Consider the following 22294-nt stretch of genomic DNA (forward strand, 5'->3'; position numbering starts at 1 on the left):
AATGATTGGTCGATGTTATGAACACAGTCACTCTTTGACAAATGTAGTCATGGACTATATTAAACCAATATTCACGGATTTGTCACAGCTGTCATTTTCAGAGAAATGTTTACAAGGTCGGATGCAAAATCTCAATAAAGGCGTGAAAAACCTAATCTGGACAAGGGTACCAAAGAGAGTGTTTGTGAATATCAAAACTGTGCTGGTAGTATTTTATGCCATAGCAAAGTACGTATAGTGAAGGCAATGAAATGTGAGGTACTCCTAAGTATGAGACTTGCTCCGGGATTCAACATGGTGTAAGCAATGAAGTAAATCGACTGCGAAAGGGAATAAAAAAGAATCTCAGGCTAAGAATCTGACACTGATAAACCATCATCGTATGGTGCATAGAAGTATTGATAAACTTTTGGACTCGTCTTATGTAAGTTAATTTCCCTGTAAGACAAATCTCACAGCCTCTAAATGATATTCAAAGGAAACTTCCAGAGTAAAACCCGAGTATGTAAGTGTTAATACTTTTTTCTTTTACTATTTGTTCTACGTCTTATGGCGACGATGGGATAGGAAATGCCTAGGAGTGGAAAGGAAGTGGCCTGGTGTGGAAATGGGAAACCACGGAAAACCAACCTCAGGCACCATTTTATCTTTATCCTAGTAACGTACTGTATCACAATTCTATTATTACAACGTCATTTATTTGGTTATTTTGTATTGTACTGCTAACACTCTTCTTTGGAATTCTTTAATCTATATATCGTAGTTTATTGTGTTATGTAACTTTTCGTTCAGTTTTCTTATTATTTAATTATACATAGAAATATATATTTAACATTTAGAACTTTCTGTACTTTTAATTCGTGAAATTATTATCTGTTTGCTATGAAAATTGTGAGTGAAAAGTCTGTTGCGTTCTTTACTCAATAAATATATCATTAAATGACATACATTCTTGTGGAATAATTTCAGTCATAATACAACGCTGAATCACGCATTTTTGTACTTACTAGTGAAGTAATATTGTATTAAATAACTATTAGGAAAATAAGTATGTCTTAATTGAAGTGATCGGCATTCTTTTTTGTTCAAGTTTACAGAGTTCAGTCCCGGCACAGCCGGTTGGTATTGAAGAGTGATTCAGTGCTAGGTACCTTCGTAAGTGGATATATAGGCACATTAAAGAATTAAAGGGCTAAAATCTGGAATAACACGTACCTTAATTACAGAACTGTTATATTTAATTTATAAATAGCACAATTTGGCATTTCAAGAGACACGTAAGATTTATATTCTCTTTACAGATAGCGAGGGGTGTCTACATCTACTTCCTGGCAAAACTAACTGAATTATTGGATACGGTAAGTTACCGCAGGCAATTCATATCGTATGTGTCAGTATTTTTGCATGGTATGCAATATGTACGTACCTATATGTTCTCTGTACTGTACGTACGAATGCAATACTTGTATGTCTGTCTATCCAAGACCGACAACAATATCTCAGCAAGACCGACTCCAGTCCTCAGACCAACCAAGACCACATCAGACCGTAACCTAGGAAAAACATGGTGGACATCGGTGAGCGACATGAGAGGTTACGGGGAAGATTAAACGTGTTTATTCCGAGTCACCTAAAGGAAACATCACAAGTCGAACGTCATGAAATGCAACTCATCAACTCAAAACATGAATAATTATGCACCAAAAGCAATGTTATCGCTTAATTATATTGTAAATCTAATTGTAATTTCGGTGGGAAAATAACGAATGGAGAATTATTTTATCAATGCCAGGTTGAAAAACACACACACACACAATAAATATATTTCACATAGGACTCCGGACAGCAAATAAGATAAATAGATGTCAACGAATAACATTATTAACCTTACATGAAATACCATAAAACATAATTGTTAACCACAGCCCATTATGTAAAATATGCAAACAAGTTCATTTCTCGAACAAAATTTCATCTCTCCAATATCCGCCTGAATTTTTGAGTAGGTATGATACGGTACTTTTGAACATCTAAAGCATTAGTCACCTTAACACCCACCGGAATTGATGGCGCATTATCCTCTTGTAATTTATAAAAAGAAAAGAGGTAATCCTCATTTCAACTCACGAAGAATGGGGCTAGGTTTCGTTTACGTACCTCCGTTGTAAAATACCGAAAATCATTCAACTGCATCATTTTCGTGCCATAGATTATATATCACATTTATGTCTGGTGACTGTGGAGTTGTCTCGAATACCTTTGTGCAATTATACAGCAGCCACATCCGTACATTATGAGCTTTGTGACTCGGGTCGTTATCTTGGAAACATTTAAATCGACCAAGTATTCCAAGCTTTTGAGCACTAGGTCGTAAATGTTCTTTCAGTATATTTAGATACACATGTTGATCCATGGTCCCATCAATAAAACGCAACTCTCCTAGTCCACTAGCTGACATGCACCCCCAGACAGTTACACTACCTCCACCATATTCGATACTTGGACGTAGATTGCTAGGTTTCAACTCCTCATTTGGTTTCCTCCAGACATTAAACTTTCCATTCGATCCGAAGGGATTGTATTTGCTTTCATCTGCAAAAATAACGGTCTTTCAGAAGCCAAAATCTTTTTTTCTATAATGCTCCGTAACGAAAATCAACCTTTTCTTCCTATTAATCTTGCTAACAAATGATTTTTCCTAGCTATTCGTCCATGCCTGTTACTTTTCCTTAGGAAAAGTCGAATGGTTTCTGGATGTGCTCTCTGGTTGCTGTGTTCTTCAGTCATCATACCAGATTAGGAGCACTAATCACTGGATTTTTCTTCACTTGTTTTACTATCTAACGTTCCTCCCTGAGGTTGAAAATTTTTCTCCCACTATATTGTCTGTATTTTCAATACCGCGTGTACTTTTATATCTATTTATAACGCACTGTACAGTTGCATGTCTCCTGCTTACAAGTTTACCAATTTCTCGAAGTGAAATTGTTCCACACATAAAATGCGTACATAAATTATTGTCCACATTTCTATTCATAAACACATACTAGTTACAGTGGTGTATGAGTTTCACTTTGACTCACTGTATATAGATGTCAACAAAGAGAATTATTAACCTTACATGAAATACTATACAACACCACCATTAACCACGGCCCATTATGTAAAACATGCAAACAAATTTCTCCAACAAAATTTCAACCGTCCAAAATCCACCTGTATTGTTGAGTAGGTACAAGTGATATTTGTAGGGTACACTTGACCATCTAAAGCACTCGTCACCTTAAAACTCACCAGAATTGATGGCACAATTGTATCTTATATAAAAAAAAGAACATAATCCTCATGTTCCCTCACGGGAACTGGGGTTAGGTTTAGTTTACGCACGTTCATTGTAAAATGTTGAAAATTAATTACATCATTCTTGCACCACCATTTACGATTAATTCAGTCTCTAAATCATAAATCTTTGTCATGATTTTCCGGATCTTTCCGGGACTGATTAATTTTTTTTTTTGCATTAAGGTACGTTGGCTCATAGGGCAAATGCTAGGATGGGCATCATTAGTTTTAACTTCGTAAGTTTGCGCGGCACTCGAATTAGATCACCACCTTCTATGCGCATATAATATCTTACATAACAATGCATTTGATTTCAAAAATGATAAAATGATTAATACACACAACATTATTAGGCCTATCATTCGGTTCGAAGTTTTCCTTACGAATGCTCTTAACCCAATTTTGCCTTAATACTAGGTCTTTTGGAAACGGGAACACTGAAGCTTGTGCCCCACCTCTTACTTACATCCAGGCACACAGCACATTAAACTATAAACATATTGCATAGGTGACTAAAAATAAAGAAAATACTTTGAGAGAAGAACACGAGAATCAACATAACCTAATCACCACTGATATTGTTGGAATAAATAAGCTCCTTGAGAAAAAACAGCTTCTTACGGCACTGAAAGAGACAATAAATAAATATAATGTATGATTAATAATATTCAAATTTCCGTAAATATTTGGTAACAACACGACTTACACAAATCAAAACAAACGCATGCTAGAACTCCAGCTGCCGTCGTTATGGACAGTTTCGATACGTCGGTTAAGGTCTGAAGCACCGTCTCTATATAGGATTGAGACGGCGGTGGTCTTAAGTATTGTAGTTGGTCTTGCTCAGACCTTAAGGTTACTCTCGATCGTTCAAAGATGGCGAATCGACTAGCCGGGCTTGTTGGAAATGTGGGTTTGTTTTGGTTTGTTGTTATCGTATGTAGTTGGTGCAATTTCATTAAAGTTGACGATAAATGTTAGTTTCTTTGTAGAATGTAAGTGTGCAAGTGTATTTATATGATACTTAGGCTCTGTAATTATACGCAGTAATGTGAGAATATGTTTGTTTTGATCGTATTGTGAACCAGGTTTAAGTCTATGGCAATGTCTCTCATACAAGGATTTTTACGTTTTCTACGGAATAAAACATTAAGAGAGAAATGGCTTAGGAATATACATCGTGATTATTTTGAAGTTGATGACAAAACTATTGTGTGCATACATCATTTTGAGAATAAGTCTGAGGTTAGGGAAGATTCTTCTCTAATTACAAACGGTGAGCCTTTTCGTGATCCTCGAAAAATATTAATTTAGATAGAATCTAATTGATATTGTGATATTCCGTCAGTGTCTATGTACTTCAAAGTGTCGAGTGATTTAGATACAAGTGTATTTCACAATAATCTGTGCTTGCCTGCGGATCTGTATACTGTTACACAGAAGAAATAGTGACTTGGAGGGATTACCTGGGTTTGTAACGCAGAGTTTTACACTACCAACACCTTCCGAATCATGCTGTGGTTACCTGTTATCAAGCAGACTACACCGAACTGAAGCTCGTCCATGTCGTTAAATATCAATGTTTAGAGTCAATAGAGTTTTTGCACTCTTGCTCTTTAATAGGTAAAAACCTATTGTGTCTTTAGTGTGTGAACTTTTCATTACTAAGGTTACCATCATTGTGTGAAGTGCTGCTATGCCATGTATCAACATTATGTTAGCATTACCAGGGCCGTTCATTGAGTTAACTGTCCGGCTCCATGGCTAAATGGTTAGCATGCTGGCCTTTGGTCACAGGAGTGCCGGGTTCGATTCCCAGCGGGGTCGGAAATTTTAACCATAATTGGTTAATTTCGCTGACACGGGGCTAGGTTTATGTGTCGTCCTCATAATCATTTCATCCTCATCACGATGCGCAGGTCACCTAGGGACGTCAAATTGAAAGACCTGCATCTGGCGAGCCGAACTTGTCCTCGGACACTCCCGGCACTAAAAGCCATACGCCATTTCATTGGGTTAACATAATCATTTCGGGTGTACTTGGGCTGAATGGTTCAGACGGTTAAGTAGGTGGCCTTCTGATCCCAAGTTGGCAGGGAAGTCCGGTGGTATTTGAAGGTGCTCAAATACGTCAGTCTGGTGTCGGTAGATTTACTGGCACGTAAAAGAACTCCTGCGGAACTAAATGCCGACACCTCGGCGTCTCCGAAAAACGTAAAAAAGTTGTTAGTGAGACGTAAAGCCAATAACATTATCATTTGGGGTGTACTTCCCTTTCACTGGGTGCTGAATATAAAATATTATCCACCACTTCAAAACTAAGGAACAAATTATGTTTCACAGTTCTCATGAGAGCGAATAAATTGAGGAATTTTGCACCTTAATTTATTTGGAAACATTCAAAATGATGTTATAAATATTATTTTAGTTTTATCATGAATTTTCATCTATCCAGCGAAGTGAAATCTAAGAGAAAACTTTATTTGAGTAATTGAAATTTCTAAATAATCAGTTTATTATATGTGGTGCGTACTCGTTGGCGAAGCGTTTTCATACGTGAAAAAGTGATTTTTCCTATGATGTTACATTTATCGTGTTAAATTACCGCCGTTTATATAATATGTGCGTGATATTTTCGTGTTAGCCAATACCAGCAATTCGGCTACTTCGGCGCTTTGTTTTTTTTGTATTACGGTCTGAGGATTGGAGTACGGTAGGTCTTAATCTCAGACCTTACTGTTACTATCGGTTGGCGGGAAAATGCTGGAATTCGTGGTGGTCATAAGGGGTATGTGGTTCGTATATTATTGTTTGTTTACTTGTGTTTAGGTGACACGAAATACCTATTTCATCCACGTTATTAAGTATAAAGTATATACGCAGTCATTAACGAGTAATTCATATTGTGTAGGCCTAGTGTTAGAGGTGTAAATAATGATTGTACACTGACTGACAGAGCAAATGCAACACCAAGAAGGAGTGGTCAGAACTTTAAGCCAATTGCAGGGTAGACTGACGTCACTGAGGTATGCTCATGATGTGAAATGCGCCGCTGTGCTGCGCACGTAGCGAACGATAAATGGGACACGGCGTTGGCGAATGGCCCACTTCGTACCGTGATTTCTCAGCCAACAGTCATTGTAGAACGTGTTGAAGTGTGCCACAGGACACGTGCATAGCTAAGAATGCAAGGCCGCCGTCTACGGAGGCATTTCCAGCAGACAGACGACTTTACGAGGGGTATGGTGATCGGGCTGAGAAGGGCAGGTTGGTCGCTTCGTCAAATCGCAGCCGATACCCATAGGGATGTGTCCACGGTGCAGCGCCTGTGGTGAAGATGGTTGGCGCAGGGACATGTGGCACGTGCGAGGGGTCCAGGCGCAGCCCGAGTGACGTTAGCACGCGAGGATCGGCGCATCCGCCGCCAAGCGGTGGCAGCCCCGCACGCCACGTCAACCGCCATTCTTCAGCATGTGCAAGACACCCTGGCTGTTCCAATATCGACCAGAACAATTTCCCGTCGATTGGTTGAAGGAGGCCTGCACTCCCGGCGTCCGCTCACAAGACTACCATTGACTCCACAGCATAGACGTGCACGCCTGGCATGGTGCCGGGCTAGAGCGACTTGGATGAGGGAATGGCGGAACGTCGTGTTCTCCGATGAGTCACGCTTCTGTTCTGTCAGTGATAGTCACCGCAGACGAGTGTGGCGTCGGCGTGGAGAAAGGTCAAATCCGGCAGTAACTGTGGAGCGCCCTACCGCTAGACAACGCGGCATCATGGTTTGGGGCGCTATTACGTATGATTCCACGTCACCTCTAATGCGTATTCAAGGCACGTTAAATGCCCACCGCTACGTGCAACATGTGCTGCGGCCGGTGGCACTCCCGTATCTTCAGGGGCTGCCCAATGCTCTGTTTCAGCAGGATAATGCCCGCCCACACACTGCTCGCATCTCCCAACAGGCTCTACGAGGTGTACAGATGCTTCCGTGGCCAGCGTACTCTCCGGATCTCTCACCAATCGAACACGTGTGGGATCTCATTGGACGCCGTTTGCAAACTCTGCCCCAGCCTCGTACGGACGACCAACTGTGGCAAATGGTTGACAGAGAATGGAGAACCATCCCTCAGGACACCATCCACACTCTTATTGACTCTGTACCTCGACGTGTTTCTGCGTGCATCGCCGCTCGCGGTGGTCCTACATCCTACTGAGTCGATGCCGTGCGCATTGTGTAACCTGCATATCGGTTTGAAATAAACATCAATTATTCGTCCGTGCCGTCTCTGTTTTTTCCCCAACTTTCATCCCTTTCGAACCACTCCTCCTTGGTGTTGCATTGTCACTGTCAGTCAATGTACATAACAGAGTCTATTGTTGTACTGTAACGGCTGTAGCATTTGCTCAAATGGATGGTTCGTGCTGCGTACCGGTACTAGGTTGTAGATTAAATTATATTGTTGCAGATACTTGAGATTTTAAACTTCCTGAACATAAAGATTTAAGGGAAAAATATATCCACCGCGAAAGCTAAGTCAAAGGCCAAACCGTTTAACGTACTGAACCAAGATTTGTGGTTACGAAGTATCTCTTTCCAACAGAAAGTGGTAGTATTCTAGTGAGACGAGTTGAATTTTGACAAGATTTGATCTACTTTTGATGGCCTCAGAACAAACTCATGGTTCCACTTGACGTGGATGATAGTGCTCTTTTTATTTTACGATACTGTATCTGTTACGAAATACCTGTTCCTAAGTGTCGAGTACCTTGATGAAGGTCTTTTATAAGAAAATAGGTGTGTGCCAAACGAGACCTTATGTATGACAGCTGGGATAAGCTATACAATTTGGTGAGTCAATTTACAATTACGAACATCTTTTCTCCTCCAATAGGATTTATATCCTAGTGAGTATTGTAGAGGGTGCCTTCATTCGTGATAGTAATATGGATTTAGTAAGATGTAGGAAAATAACATTTGCTTTGGAATGATATTGCAGTTATTAATTTCAGCCTACGGCACAATATCCACCAGAGCTTCTCATATGGACTCTTACAATTTCTCACACATACCCAGCCGCCTATCAGTTGATACAAAGAACTAACATCATGGTTCTGTCTCATCATGTACATTTTTGATAGAATAGGTTCGTAAGAATACTATTGAAGATTGCTCTAAATTTGACCAGGAACTCCTTGTATCCCGCACCTACCGAGAGGAAGGAAGTTGCTCTAGCTATGAGCATTTATCTTAACGTATCATAAGATTTTACATAATGAGTGTAGGCCCTACTGTTATTTCTGAGACCACTATCCATTTCTGAATGTAACATCTTATAGTGGATCAACAGAAGTGTGCCCAGCCTATATGCTCACATTAACTTACCGTAGCAATTCTGTAGCCATTGACGCATTATCAACGCACTGTACTGGAATCAAACAGCAGATGTCAAAATCGACTAAAGAACATAAGAAGCGACTACAATCAGAAAAGGTGTTCGTCAGGGATGTGTGCTATCGCCTCTCTTGTTCAACATTTATTCTGAAGCAATATTTAGGGAAGTGATGCTGGAAGAAAACAGCGGGATAGTTATAAATGGACAAGCAATTAACTATATCAGATGATATTGTCGTCATAGCAAATGAATTACCTGCGCTCCAACGCTTGATAGACAAATTCGTCCAGCGCAGTGAAGAGTTTGACCTGTTTGTCAACGCTTCCAAGACCAAAGTTGTAGTATTCTCTAAAAGAAAAATCCAAGCAACCCTGTCAATAAAAGGCAATAAGAAAGTATCCTCCTTCAAACACTTAGGCACTGTGCTAGATGAGGAATGTGATTCCAAGAGAGAGATAAAATCCAGAATAGAACAGGCCAGGAGACAATTTTTTAGCATGAAACAGCTATTTACAGGATCGGATCTAAGTCTGAAATTGAGAATGCGAATGATTCGGTGCTATGTGTTCTCCATTTTTCTCTTTGGATGTGAAAGCTGGACCCTTGACCAAAATCTAGAAAAAATAATTGATGCCGCCTACTCCGAATACCTTGGGTGCTGAAAATTTCAAATAACGAAGTCCTTCATCGCATGAAGAAACAAAAAACAAAAAAAGGAAAACCCAATATCTAGGGCACATTATGAGAGGCGAGAAGTACCAGCTATTACAACTCATCATTGAAGGTAAGATACAGGGGAAAAGGTCCCTAGGCAGGAGGAGGAATTCATAGCTGAAGGACATCCGAAGATGGCACAACTGCACTTCAGAAGATGCTTTCCATGCTGCAACATCACGTACGGAGCCAACCTCCGCTAGGAGAAGGCGCCTCAAGAAGAACAATTCTGTCTTAATATTTCTGTAAATGCTCAGTTAGGATTGCATTGATGGATATCGTCATGTCTGCCGCCATTGTGTGCCTTTATAAAAGGAACGCTATCATACTTCATTACTATGTGTGCCGATGACCTTCGATGTTAGGCCCCTTAAAACAACAAGCAACAAGCATCATCATTACTATGTTAAGTAGAACCAGCTTTTTGTTAGATAAAATTGATCTATTGCATGTCATATTTACTTACATGTTTCGTTATATCAGAGTTGTGTTATTTATATTTTAAACGATGCTAAGGTAATGTATTAACCTAACTAATGCATTCGTTCGTAATCCTCTTCTTGCTTAGCGTGGATCATTCCAATTATTGTCCGCTAAGTACATGGTTTTGACATAAATCTGGAGTTCCTGGAGGAAATTTATCTAACATGCGAAGCTTTAGCATCGAAATGAAGTTATTTAGATGACTCCCTAAACTTGAACAGTCGGCATCTGATCCCCCTATGACGTCAACCATTTGATATTACGGTCTGATATTTTGTAGGCGATCTTGGTCTGTCCCTATGATGAAGCACATACACTTCATCAAATGCGGGCAAGAAAAGCGTGATGGAAAGTCAGTCAATGATGATGAAAATCGGAATTATAAGATTATCCTAACCATGATTATTATACGAAATATAGTTAAGGTACCGTACTGATAAATCTATTAAGAATAATTAAAGTACTTGCGAATAGTAAAACTACAGTAATATAGGCCAATAAGTTCCTTATGGTTGATTATGGTTACTGTACTTAGGCGGCCTGCTTATCGATATCGATATTTATACTGTGCTGCCGTCTTGTAATCAAGCAGAATTCTACTGGATGCTTTCCAAGACTGGCGATGGCGCCGACAAGAGGTTTTTAATATGGTGACGATATTACGACTTAAGAGCGCCTAGAATTTTAAGAGCCCCCTCGGACGGGCTTGAGCCCGTGTTCAAGTCTATATGGCCTGACTGCGTGATTAGCCGGTTCGAGACCCATTGGTGCAAAAAATCTTCACCATCATAATTTTAGCCGGCAGGTTTGGAGAGGTAGAGGTATATGATTTCTAATCACTAGATTTCGTGCCAAAAGCATGGATTCAATTACAAACCTGTCCGCAGAATTCTTATGAAGTGAGGGCATATGACGATGTTGATGGAGATTCGTCCATCGGAAGGCGACGTTAAGCCTTGAGCAGACCCCATGATGTTATTCAACAGGAGTAGGTTATGTGCCGACTCTAGGTTTCACCCCCTACCTACATCATCATCATCTCAAGCACAAACGTGCACGTCGCCCGTGGGAGTTAAATAGATAGACCTACACCGGGCGAGCTGAACATGTCTAAACGCCAGGTCTGTCTGTTAGGTCATCAGCCCAGAGGCTGGTTGGATCCTCAAATAGCACCACCAAAGGTTATGCGGTTATAAGGAAACCCCAAAAACCAATGGCAGCACCAAAATGAGGTGTACTAGGCAAGATGAGGAGTGAGGTAGTTTGCCATTGCTTTCCTCACTGGGTCAGAAAGTACTACTGCAGCACGACTGACCCTATGAGCAGCACCTTTCATAACACTCAGATGCACTAGTCATGCTCTGAATGTCATTACTCAGCACTACCCATACCCCAGCAACTTCCATATTGTCACAGCCATGGATGTTGACTGGGACTTCGGTGGAAGCTACACTTTACTCTGGCCTGTGCCAAGAGATGGATGCAAAGTATGCTAAATAAATACAAATGATATCATGAATCAAATACATCACCTGTGTCAGCTCTAGAAGAGCAAAAGGTAGTAAATTTAAAACTGAGATAGGGCCTTGAAGGGAAGGATATCGAGCAAGTTGAGAATGAGTATTTGAGAAGTATGAATAGCGAAGATATCCTCTATACAATGGAAGTTAAGAGAAGAATTACAATGATGAAGGACTCAAAGTGAAGAGATTATTACTACGAAGTGCGTTGATCAAAAATGTGCATTATTTGGTGCAAAGACATAGACTCAGAGGAAAAAGAGTGAAAAAAGGCTGAAATCACTAAAGATATACGGAGGAAATTACATGGGAAGACAGCATCAGCGCCCATATGACAGTTTGTAGGGGGGGGGGGGGGGAGCCCCAGACATGGGGGAACGTAGTAGTTTTTAATATTTTGGAAGATAAATGGCGAATTGTATTCTGTGGTAGAATATCCCACGGTGTTCCCTGCCTGTTGGTGGGGAACGGTACTACCGCTTCTACGTAATACTGACTTTTAAATCATTTTCTTGAAAGGAAAACACCTTACTAGACTAGATTTTTGCCTTTCCCTGAGAGCTAGAAGGGGTGTGTGTGGGGGGGGGGGTCGGCCCCACCTTGCCCCCGGGTATGGGCGCCCATGGAAGACAGTGAGATCCAGTATGACAACTGCACGAACTTTCCGAGCAGCAAGCTCGCTCAGCGCCGGAAGAAGAAAGTTTGTTGCGACTTATCTCTTTTGGTGATACATAATCATCTTCCAGAGACTCAACATTGGAGCGCGGGTTAATAACCATGAGCCTCCCAGCTGAGTCTGTTATTATTTACACTTCTATTTTAGACTCCTCAACTGTCATATCTGACCCGTTGGTTGTAACAGTTTTCACCATCAGAATGTTGACTGGCAGAGTAGGATTGCGTACCAAAAGCCTGGATTCAATTCCTTTTTTTTTTTTTAACAATTTGGATTTTGTCGCACCGACACAGATAGATCTTATGACGACGATGGGATAGGAAAGGCCTAGGAGTGAGAAGGAAGTGGCCGTGGCCTTAACTAAGGTACATTCCCAGCATTTTCCTGGTGTGAAAACACGGAAAACCACCTTCAGAGCTGCCGACAGTGGGGCTCCAACCCACTATCTCCCGGATACAAAATAATATCTGCGCTTCCCTAACCGCACGGCCAACTCGCCCACTTGGAATCAATTCTAAACCTCTTCGCAGTGTTCTATGGATTGAGGGCATATGACGGTGTTGGTGGTGATTTTGATGTTAAACCTTGAGCAAACTCCTTGGTTCAATTCGACAAAAGTAGGCTATGTGCTAGCACAGGATTTCACACTCTCCCTTCCTACGATCATATATCACGTAATTCATTTCATCTCGTTAACTCCTCTGATGAGGTTGACGTCAGGAAGAGCATCCGGGCGTAAGAAACTCGCTACGAAGAATCATCTCACTTGATACCGACAAACAAACATACTGTATCTGTCCTTGCCTGGTCCACTCTTGTTTTCTTCCGACCCTGACGGTATCAGGCTTGCGAGGCCTTGGTAGTCTTTCATTTCGATGCCCTTCGTGGCCATTCTCTTTACTTTTGTCCGTATATTCGTTCTTCCAAACGCTGGACCTCTTCCTTTCTAATTGGAGTAACAGGGGAAAGAAACTGAAATGGCAATGGCTGGGACGCGTGGCTAGACAAGATCCCGACAAATGGACCCTAGTATTTTTCACAGGTTACTATGGGAACACAGGAGGAGTGTAGGAAGGTCACTGAAGGGAAGGTTTGATGATGTCGAGAAGGTAGCAGGAACACAGTGTTGCACGGTGGTTCAAGATCGAAAAGACTAGAAAAAATTGGAAGAGACCTACATTTAGCAGGCTAGGAATAATAAGAAGGTTTTCTAGTTAATATTCCCCTGAAAACAATAACTATAATATTACTACCACCACTACTACCTGGCAGAGTATATGAGTCGTTGAGGAATCAAAATGTGTTTAAAATGTGTTGAATCAAATACTGTAGTCAGGCACTGTTTACCCTCGCTCAGTTTGGGAGCGGGCACTTTACATGAAGTAGACCAAATGCCCACATTGGCAACCCGTGTCCACGTATGCAGTAAGTGCGTGTCGCACAACGTGCAATTGTGATGGATGGGAGTGATGTCCCATGTCCAGGAAGTTTGTTCCACTCTCACTTTCTTGTCCCCAACTTCCTCTTGTTGGTCGCCATGGTTCACAAACCACAAGGCGGGATCTTGGGTGAAAGTGTCACCATGGGAGCTGGTGTATTCTTCCTGAACCCCGTACGACTACGCCTAGATGCTTCGATAGTGCACTTTCTCAGGCACCGGTACACGAGACAGAGAAAGCACTGAAGTGTAGGAATGCGGCAATTAGCATGGGTTCTGTCGAACTTCAGGAGTGTAATATTTTTGTCAGTAAAACAGGCAAGCCCGACCTAGTCCACTAATTTATATTTGATGTTGAGTTCACATTAACTAATACCCATCATGTGTTAAGTCTGTTTAAACTGCTATATTTGCTTCACGTCGCACCGACACAGATAGGTCTTCTGGCGACGATGGGACAGGAATGGGATGGAAGCATAAGTGGCCTTAAGGTACAGCCCCAGCATGGGGTTCGAACCCGCTGAAACTAGGTACGCACGAACCATAAGTTCCTCCCAGAACGTCTTGAGCCGATAACACACTTTCTTAAATGATTTCAAGGAAGTTGTAAATTTATCGTACATCTTCCTTGATAAATTATTCCAATCCCCAATTCCTCTCACTATGAAAGAATATTTGCCCCTAATTTGTCCTCTTTAATTCCAACTTCATTATCATCCCTACTTATAAAAACACCATTCAAGCTTATTCTTCTATTAATATCATTCTACGCCATCTATTCAAGGACAGCACGAAAACTACCGCTCATCTCCTTACTCCCAAGTCTTCCCTGTACAAAGTGTGCAACAGTTTTGTAACACTACTCTTTTGTCGGAAACCACCTAAAAAACTCAAGGTGCTTTCCTTTGGAACTTTTCCATTTCTCGAGTGAAGCGTTCCTGATGAGAGTACGATACATTGGAACCATACTGTAATAGGGGTCTTATCAGTGACTTATACGCCTTCTTCTTTACATCCTTGCTGCAACTTCTAAATATCCTCATAACCATATATGAAGAGATCTATAACCTCTACTTACAACCTCCGTAACGTGATTTCCCCAATGAATATCGTCCCTTGCATTAACACCTAGGTAATTACAGTAGTCCCCATGGTTCGATTCCAGGCCGGGTCAGAGATTATAACCTTAAGTGGTGAATTCCCTTCGCGCTGGGACTGGGTGTTCGTACTTTCCCCAACATCCCTGCAACTCACGCACCACAAATAATACTATCCCCCACCACATGAACATGCAGTTTGCTATACACAGCAGATACCACCCACTCTCGTCGGCGGGTCTGCCTTACAAGGGCTTCACTAGGCTAGAAATAGTCACACGAAATTATATACGGTGGTCCTCATGAGGTACATTTACTCCATCAACACAGTAATTAAAACTGAGAGGACTTTTCCTCTTGAAGAAACTTACAACCAGACTTTTCACCCCGTTAATCATCATACTATTGTGCACTGTCCATCTCACAATTTTTGTCGAGATCTGTTCTTTTTCCCCGCAGTCACGGATCCCTCTACACCAAGGATGGCGAACCCATTACACGCGTGTCTCCTAGAGGCGTGTCACGATTTCTGAGACACGCCGCGCAATATACTAATATATTTTAATGTTTTTAACATGTAATAAATAGGTCGAAAATCTAGAAACATAGCCTGCTTTAACATTACACTTTATTGAAGAAGTATGTCACAATTAATTCTATGGCCACATTTGTTTTACACATTTTATTAGGTTAAATCAAAAATATATCTTGTTCTTAGAATCTATCTGTTTTCTGAAATGTAATTTTCAGTGATAGGCTATTTGCAAAATAAAGTCATGAAATTCAGTCGAATAGTTTTATATGCAATGCAATCTAATACCTAAATGAAGTTAGATAAGGGGGTTTCATGATGATTTTAAAGGCAAATAACTGGTGGCACACTAGAGAGTAAAAAGTAATAAACAAGACCATAACTGACACGCTAGGTTTGCCGTCCCTGCTCTATACAGTATAACGCCACTCGCAAACAGCCTTATTTGTGATTCCAGTTATTTACTCATACCATTTACATTATGTCTTTGCTGGCGACACCTAGTGTTTATTGTCCGGTATGTCTTCTGATATGGACTAGAGCAATTTTGTTACTTTCATTAATTTGTCTCAGTCTTATCTTTGGCTTTAACAATATGAAAGTGACTGAGGTATGAGCGATGCTATTATAGTAATGCCATTCCTTATGCAGCCAGTCCGTGCTATTAGACCTAATGGTGTGAAAATGTTGCTCATAGGGTCGGTTAGTGCGTGCATTTCAGTGGGCTTGGTGGACTGATATGTAATAGCAGGTGAGGAAAGCCACTGGAAACTACCTCACTCCTCATTTCCCTAGTATGCCTCTTCTGTGATGCCTAGGCGAACTATGACACCTGATGGTGGAGCTGTTGAGGATACAACCAGCCTTCGGGCTGAGGACTGAACATACATATGTACAAGGTGTGACTAAACAATAAGGTGAATGGACCGAATCGCAATGGCAACGTATGGCAACACTGCGTTCATGCGCATGTGAATAGAGAGACACCTCTAGCAGCGCCATGTAGCGTTGAACACACGGCGCTGAACCAGGTAAGTCTGTTACGGCTAGTCGAACGTAGTGCGTGTGAAGACTAGAGGTGGGCTAAACTGTTATTTTCCAATAACATGTTCCAACATTCCAGTTCCACTAAGATAACATGTTCTAGAAACATGTTATAAAAATAACATGTTCCAAAACTAGCAAAGCATAATGTTAACTAACGAAGTTGTTACTAGTAGGCGCCAGATATCTTGACGGGTGAGTGATATAGCGCTGTCAGTGGAAGGGGCAGTCTCTGACCACACAGCCACGTGTAGCATAGTATACTAAACCAACAGCTGTATGAATTGGGTGTGAAAATGACCGGAAACGCCTCCACTGATAGCCGCGACATGACGGTTTCGATTGATTGCTGCCGATAAAAATATCTGATACAGAAATAGGAAAAAACTGAATCCAGGAAGCATTTTAGTATGTATACTGGGCTCGCCCTTTTCACTAGACCACCGGGAGAGTTGGCCTTGCGGTTAGGCGCGCGCGCGGCTTTGAACTTGCATCCGGGAGATAGTGGATAGTGGATAGTCGATCGGCAGCCCTGAATATGGCTTTCCGTGGTTTCCCATTTTCACGCCAGGCAAATGCTTGGCCTGTACCTTATTTAAGGCCACGGCCAATTCCTTCCCACTCCTAGCCCTTTCCTCTCTGATCTTCGCCAAAATACTTATCTGCGTCGGTGCAACTTAAAGCCTGTTTAAAAAAGCAATAATCACATATAAAATCATTGAATATAAAGTGAATATGGCATAGATTACAAATGGTTATAAATGCCTTTTATTGTGAAAATCAGGTCTCGAAATAGTACACAAAACAAATAAATTGAAACAATTAACAAACTTACCGCACAATATGCGTAATTAAATTCTTCACTTGACAATCGTACTTCACATTCGTTGATCAGTAAATCAAGAAATAGGCAATACAATATATCACACACTGGAACAAGACCACCCATTTTAGGAACAATTTATTAGGATGAATGTTTTAAAAACAACGGATGTCTGCTTCCCTGTGACAGGTTGTGGTGGTGATTGAGATGACTAGGAGTTTCGCCTGAGGATGCGGTGGGTATAATGCCAATGACTGTTCCAACATTTTCATTAAAAACTGACGGAATAGCAGGCCCTAATTGATGCAGAGTCATCTTCGTTACATTGTGAGTACCGGTAGAAATTGAAGAAGCTGAGTTTGAATGGGCTCCCAGATTTAGATTGGGAATTTTGAAATGAGTGACTGTAGACTTAAAACAAATACAATAATGTTATTAGCTTTACGCCCAACTAACTACTTTCACGGTTTTTGGAGACGCCAAGGTGCCGGAATTTAGTCCCGCAGGAGTTCTGTTACCTGCCAGTAAATCTGTCGACACAAGGCTGACGTATTTGAGCACCTTCAAATACCACCAGACTGCCAGGATCGAACCTGCCAACTTAGGGTCAGAAGGCCAGCGCTTCAATTGTCTAAGCCATTATTAAATTAAATTTCGTGTGGCTATTCCTAGCCGGGTGCAGCCCTTGTAAGGCAGACCCTCCGATGAGGGTGGGCGGCATCTGCCATGTGTAGGTAACTGCGTGTTGTTGTAGTGGAGGATAGTGTTATGCGTTGTGTGTGAGTTGCAGGGATGTTGGGGACAGCACAACACCCAGCCCCCGGGCCATTGGAATTAATCAATGAAGGTTAAAATCCCCGACTCGGCCGGGAATCGAACCCGGGACCCTCTGAACCGAAGGCCAGTACGCTGACCATTCAACCAACGAGTCGGACGTCTAAGCCACTCAGCCCGGCAGACTTAAAACAGCCTTGATCACGAATATCATACGAAGTGAATTTATTAACATTGCCTAGTTACCTTGTGACATTGCCATTCACTGAGAAATATGCCTTTATGTAGGCTAACTAGTGTTCGACCATTTATTCATAATAAACCTAAGCGGAGTTCTTTTGAAACGTTACGACTTTACGCTTCAGAAATTATAATAATGTGGCTGTTACCTGGACGTAATACTCGGTTGTGGTGGAACAGTGTTCCACAGAGCTTAGGCTGCCTCGTGAGAACATCCGTTGCAATGGAACAATGTTCCACAGATCTTGCGCTGTTATCTCGACAGAACATTCATTGCGATGGAACAGTGTTCCACAGAGCTTAGGCTGTTACCTCGAGAGCACGCATTGCAATGGAACAGTGTTCCACAGACCCTGGGCTGTTATCTCGACAGAACATTCATTGCGATGGAACAATGTTCCACAGAGCTCAGACTGTTACCTTAACAGAACTCTCGTTGCGATGGAACAATGTTCCATAGAATAACAACGAAACGTATTAGGACGCGCGCTTCGGTTGTTACCTCAGCAGAAAACTGGTTACGGTGGAACAGTGTTACAAGTTCACGGGATTCAATCAAGAACCATGCTAAGTTGTAATGAACTAAAATAACTTCAGTAATTATCAAGTAATGTAGAATGACGGAATGACTAATGAAATAATGAAGGGTTGAGGAAGAACAGCTACCTGTTACAAATATAACAGGGTTAATTGAGTAACATGTTATTCTGGTAACATGTTACCAGCCTGGAACACTGTTATCTTAACTGTTATGTTAAATACCGTCCATCTCTAGTGAAGACTCGTGTCATAGTGCAATGGAGCAACGCGTAAATATCAAGTTTGTTAAAAATTGGGAAAAACAGCGACGGAGACGCATGCGATGTCGGTGTAGGCCTAAGTGTACGGAACAGAAGTCGTAAGCATAAAATGTATTCACGATTGGTTCAGATGCTTTCAGGATGCACTCCTGATGATGCACCACGTCCGCTCTGCTTACAGCTTCTGTTCCGCACACTTGCACCAACATCGTATGCGTCTCCGACGCCGTTTTTCCCAATTTGTAACAAACTTAATGTTTATGCATTGCTCCATTGCACTATGACACGAGTCTTCACACGCACTACGTTCGACTGGCCGTAAGAGACTAACCTGATTCAACTCCGTGTGTTCAACGCTACGTGGCGCTTCTTGAGGTGTCTCTCTTATTCATATGCGCATACATGCATGTGTCCTTACGTTGCCATTGCAATATCAGTCCATTCACCGTACTTTTTAGACACACCTTGAATAAGAAAACATGAAGGTCCTATCTACCTTGTGTAACCTCTCTTTTCATCACTGTATGATCAGATAATGTTTTACCTGTCTGATGATCATAATCATTAAGGCGCCATGTCTATATGGTTTGACACCGTGGTTCGAGTCCCGTTTGTCAAAAAAATAAAAAGATCACCGGCAGGGTAGGACAGGTGGTGGTATAAAATTCCTAATCACTAAATTGCATGCCAAAACCTGGATTCAATTCAAAAAATTTCACAGTGTTTAAATAAAGTGAGGGCATGCTATTTTTTAGGAATTAAAGTACCTACTACCATAATCTTATTCTAATAAACATATTGACATCCTAGTAAATAGGCTACTTCGGGTGGATAAAGACATTAAAGTTATCTTGGACCTCGTATTTGTAATACGGTACCTTAACCTCCTCCGGGTTACAAATGCCAGAAACAAACTTAGAGTAAAATAAATGTTGAATACCTTGCTCCTCAGAGAGATGTAAGAAGAACAATGAATGATTTTGTATCACTATTATTTTTGCTAGTGGCTTTACATCACACCGACACAGATAGGTCTTATGGCGACGATGGGATAGGAAAGGGCTAGGAGTTGGAAGGAAGCGGCCGTGGCCTTAATTAAGGCACAGCCCCAGCATTTGCCTGGTGTGAAAATGGGAAACCACGGAAAACCACCTTCAGGGCTGCCGACAGTAGGATTCTAACCCACTATCTCCCGGATGCAAGCTCACAGTTGCGCGCTCCCAACCGCACGGGCAACTCCCTCGGCCACTAATTTTTATTTATTTAGCATATGGCTACATCACTAAATATTAATATTTACAATTGTCACTCAGAATTAGTCCTTAGAAATCATCTAAACAGAAATGACAAGTTGACGGAGAAGGTAAAAATAAATGGGGATGTGCCTGAAAAGAGCTGCACCATCTTGGGATGAAAACACAAATTTTCTTTAGTTGCCGTGTGCAGACATTTTTTTTTTATTTGATGCCACTTAGACAGCCTGCGTGTCAATTTCGCCGTTCTCTTTTATTCTACCAGATGGCAGAATAAACCGGATCTCTTTTGGATGATTTCTAGTCGAATTTTAATTATTTATTGAATAAACATCAAATGTGTCGCATGGAGTGTTGAATATGTAGAGGTTTCTCTGCCTTCAAACATCCGACTCCCTGTACTGGGTTACAACCTACTGTCTTGGGATCTAGAAGGAAACACTCTATCACTGATCCATAGAGGGAACTATCAGAAGGATGAAGGAACCTAATCGTCAGTTAATCATCCATTTGTGACTGTTGCTTTTTTTTTTTGTGTTGAATGACATTATTGGCTAGGGACATCTTTTGTCATCCAATAAAGAATTCTCTTGCCTGTTACTAGTTTGTTGCATCATTCAAATGAAACTTCTTTCTTGTACAAAAGTACTTAGCTTGCAATGACAACATTAGAGAAAGTTGCAACACTTGCTTTGAGATGTGAGTGTTTATGTTGCTTTCTTTCTTCGAAACAGAAGGCCTAATAGAGAATTGGTATATTGTTACCAGCAATAGGAAAAGTACAAGGGAGAAGTAATTGGGATGAATTACACTTACCTGAGAAATATTTTACTTAATTACAATTACACATTACTTTTTCATCATGTAATCAGTAAAATTACAGTTACAATTGCTTCAAGGAATGTCGGTCTTAAGTAAATCATTGACATTTCTTTTCCTCATAGGGCTGGAATAATACCAAAGTTTGCACAGAATAAGGTTTAGTGTCTTAGAGTCATTAAAGTAGCTATCATCTCTAAGCAAGACTAAGCATGATACCGTGTTACTTTTAAAATTATGTTTTCCAATAATTTGTGTTTTAGTTACTGACTTTCAGCATTTCAAATAATTTACAATTTACTTTACAAATTAATTGCTTCTTAAATTATCATTTCTGAGCCTCATTGTTTGGGGAAGTACATCTCTGCATTTCTTGAAAACATGCTCTTTGGGGCACATGAAGGAGTATTTGGGTTTAATTTTAAGAAAATTTATATTTATAAGAAAATGTAAATGTCTGATAATACTGCCTCTCAGACCATCACCCACCCCCCACTGGGCAAGCTGGCTGTGCGATTAGGGGTGCACAGCTGTGAGCGTGCGTCTGAGAGATAGTGGGTTTGAACCCCACTATCAGGAGCCCTGCAGATGGTTTTCCGTGGTTTCCCATTTTCATACCAAGCAAATGCTGGGACTGTATCTTAATTGAGGCCAGTGCCACTTCCTTCCCATTCCTAGGCCTTTCATATCCCGTTGTTGTTGTAAGACCTATCTGTGTCGGTACAATATAAATCAAACTGAAAAATAAAAAACCCACCCACCCTCTTCTTAATAGTTACAAGAACAGACAGCGCTTCACCTACTTTAATTCACGCAATCAACCACTCTTTCACCTAATTCAATCCAATCGACCTCATTTTTGTCAGTTGCCTCCCAAGATCTGCCTAATCAAAAGCTTTGGATAGGTCAAAATATTTACACTCCCCTTGTTCAGTTATGATCCCTGGAATGTCCTTTCTACAACCTGTTTCTGCCTTGAGGTACCTACACATACGCTAAAGTTGCCAGATTTGTTTTTTGAAAATTAAAGGAAGACTTTTAAGAAAGTAAGAGAGACTGTACAAAATTAAGGAAGGATTTTAAGAATTAGGAAATTTATGTGAAAATATAAGTTATGCAACTTTTTCTGTACAATAATATCATTAGGTATTATTACCTTTGAACATATGAACCTGGTTGGATTGTACCACTCATATTTTTGAGATGTTTTGGCAGCTGCAAGTAATTTAGTGTTGTTTCGGTTTTCCAAGAAAAATTCTCTGCATGACGTATTAAAGTTGAGAAACACTTGAAGTTCAGTATTATCAAGTCTACAGAACACTAATTGTTTTTACATCTGACCA

General features: G+C 40.9%; 1 protein-coding gene across 5 annotated transcripts in view; it reads left to right on the forward strand.

The window, feature by feature from the left end:
• The window catches only part of sit (stuck in traffic), a 408441-nt gene that overhangs the window by 371839 nt on the left and 14308 nt on the right, over positions 1-22294 (forward strand). For all 5 annotated transcript variants that reach the window (XM_068228767.1, XM_067151920.2, XM_067151912.2 and 2 more), the window contains one exon: positions 1302-1358. In XM_068228767.1, the coding sequence (XP_068084868.1) occupies positions 1302-1358 (57 nt within the window). The remainder of the gene's footprint in view (positions 1-1301; positions 1359-22294) is intronic.

Source organism: Anabrus simplex, chromosome 1 (genome assembly GCF_040414725.1).
Source record: "Anabrus simplex isolate iqAnaSimp1 chromosome 1, ASM4041472v1, whole genome shotgun sequence".
Taxonomy (NCBI): domain Eukaryota; kingdom Metazoa; phylum Arthropoda; class Insecta; order Orthoptera; family Tettigoniidae; genus Anabrus; species Anabrus simplex.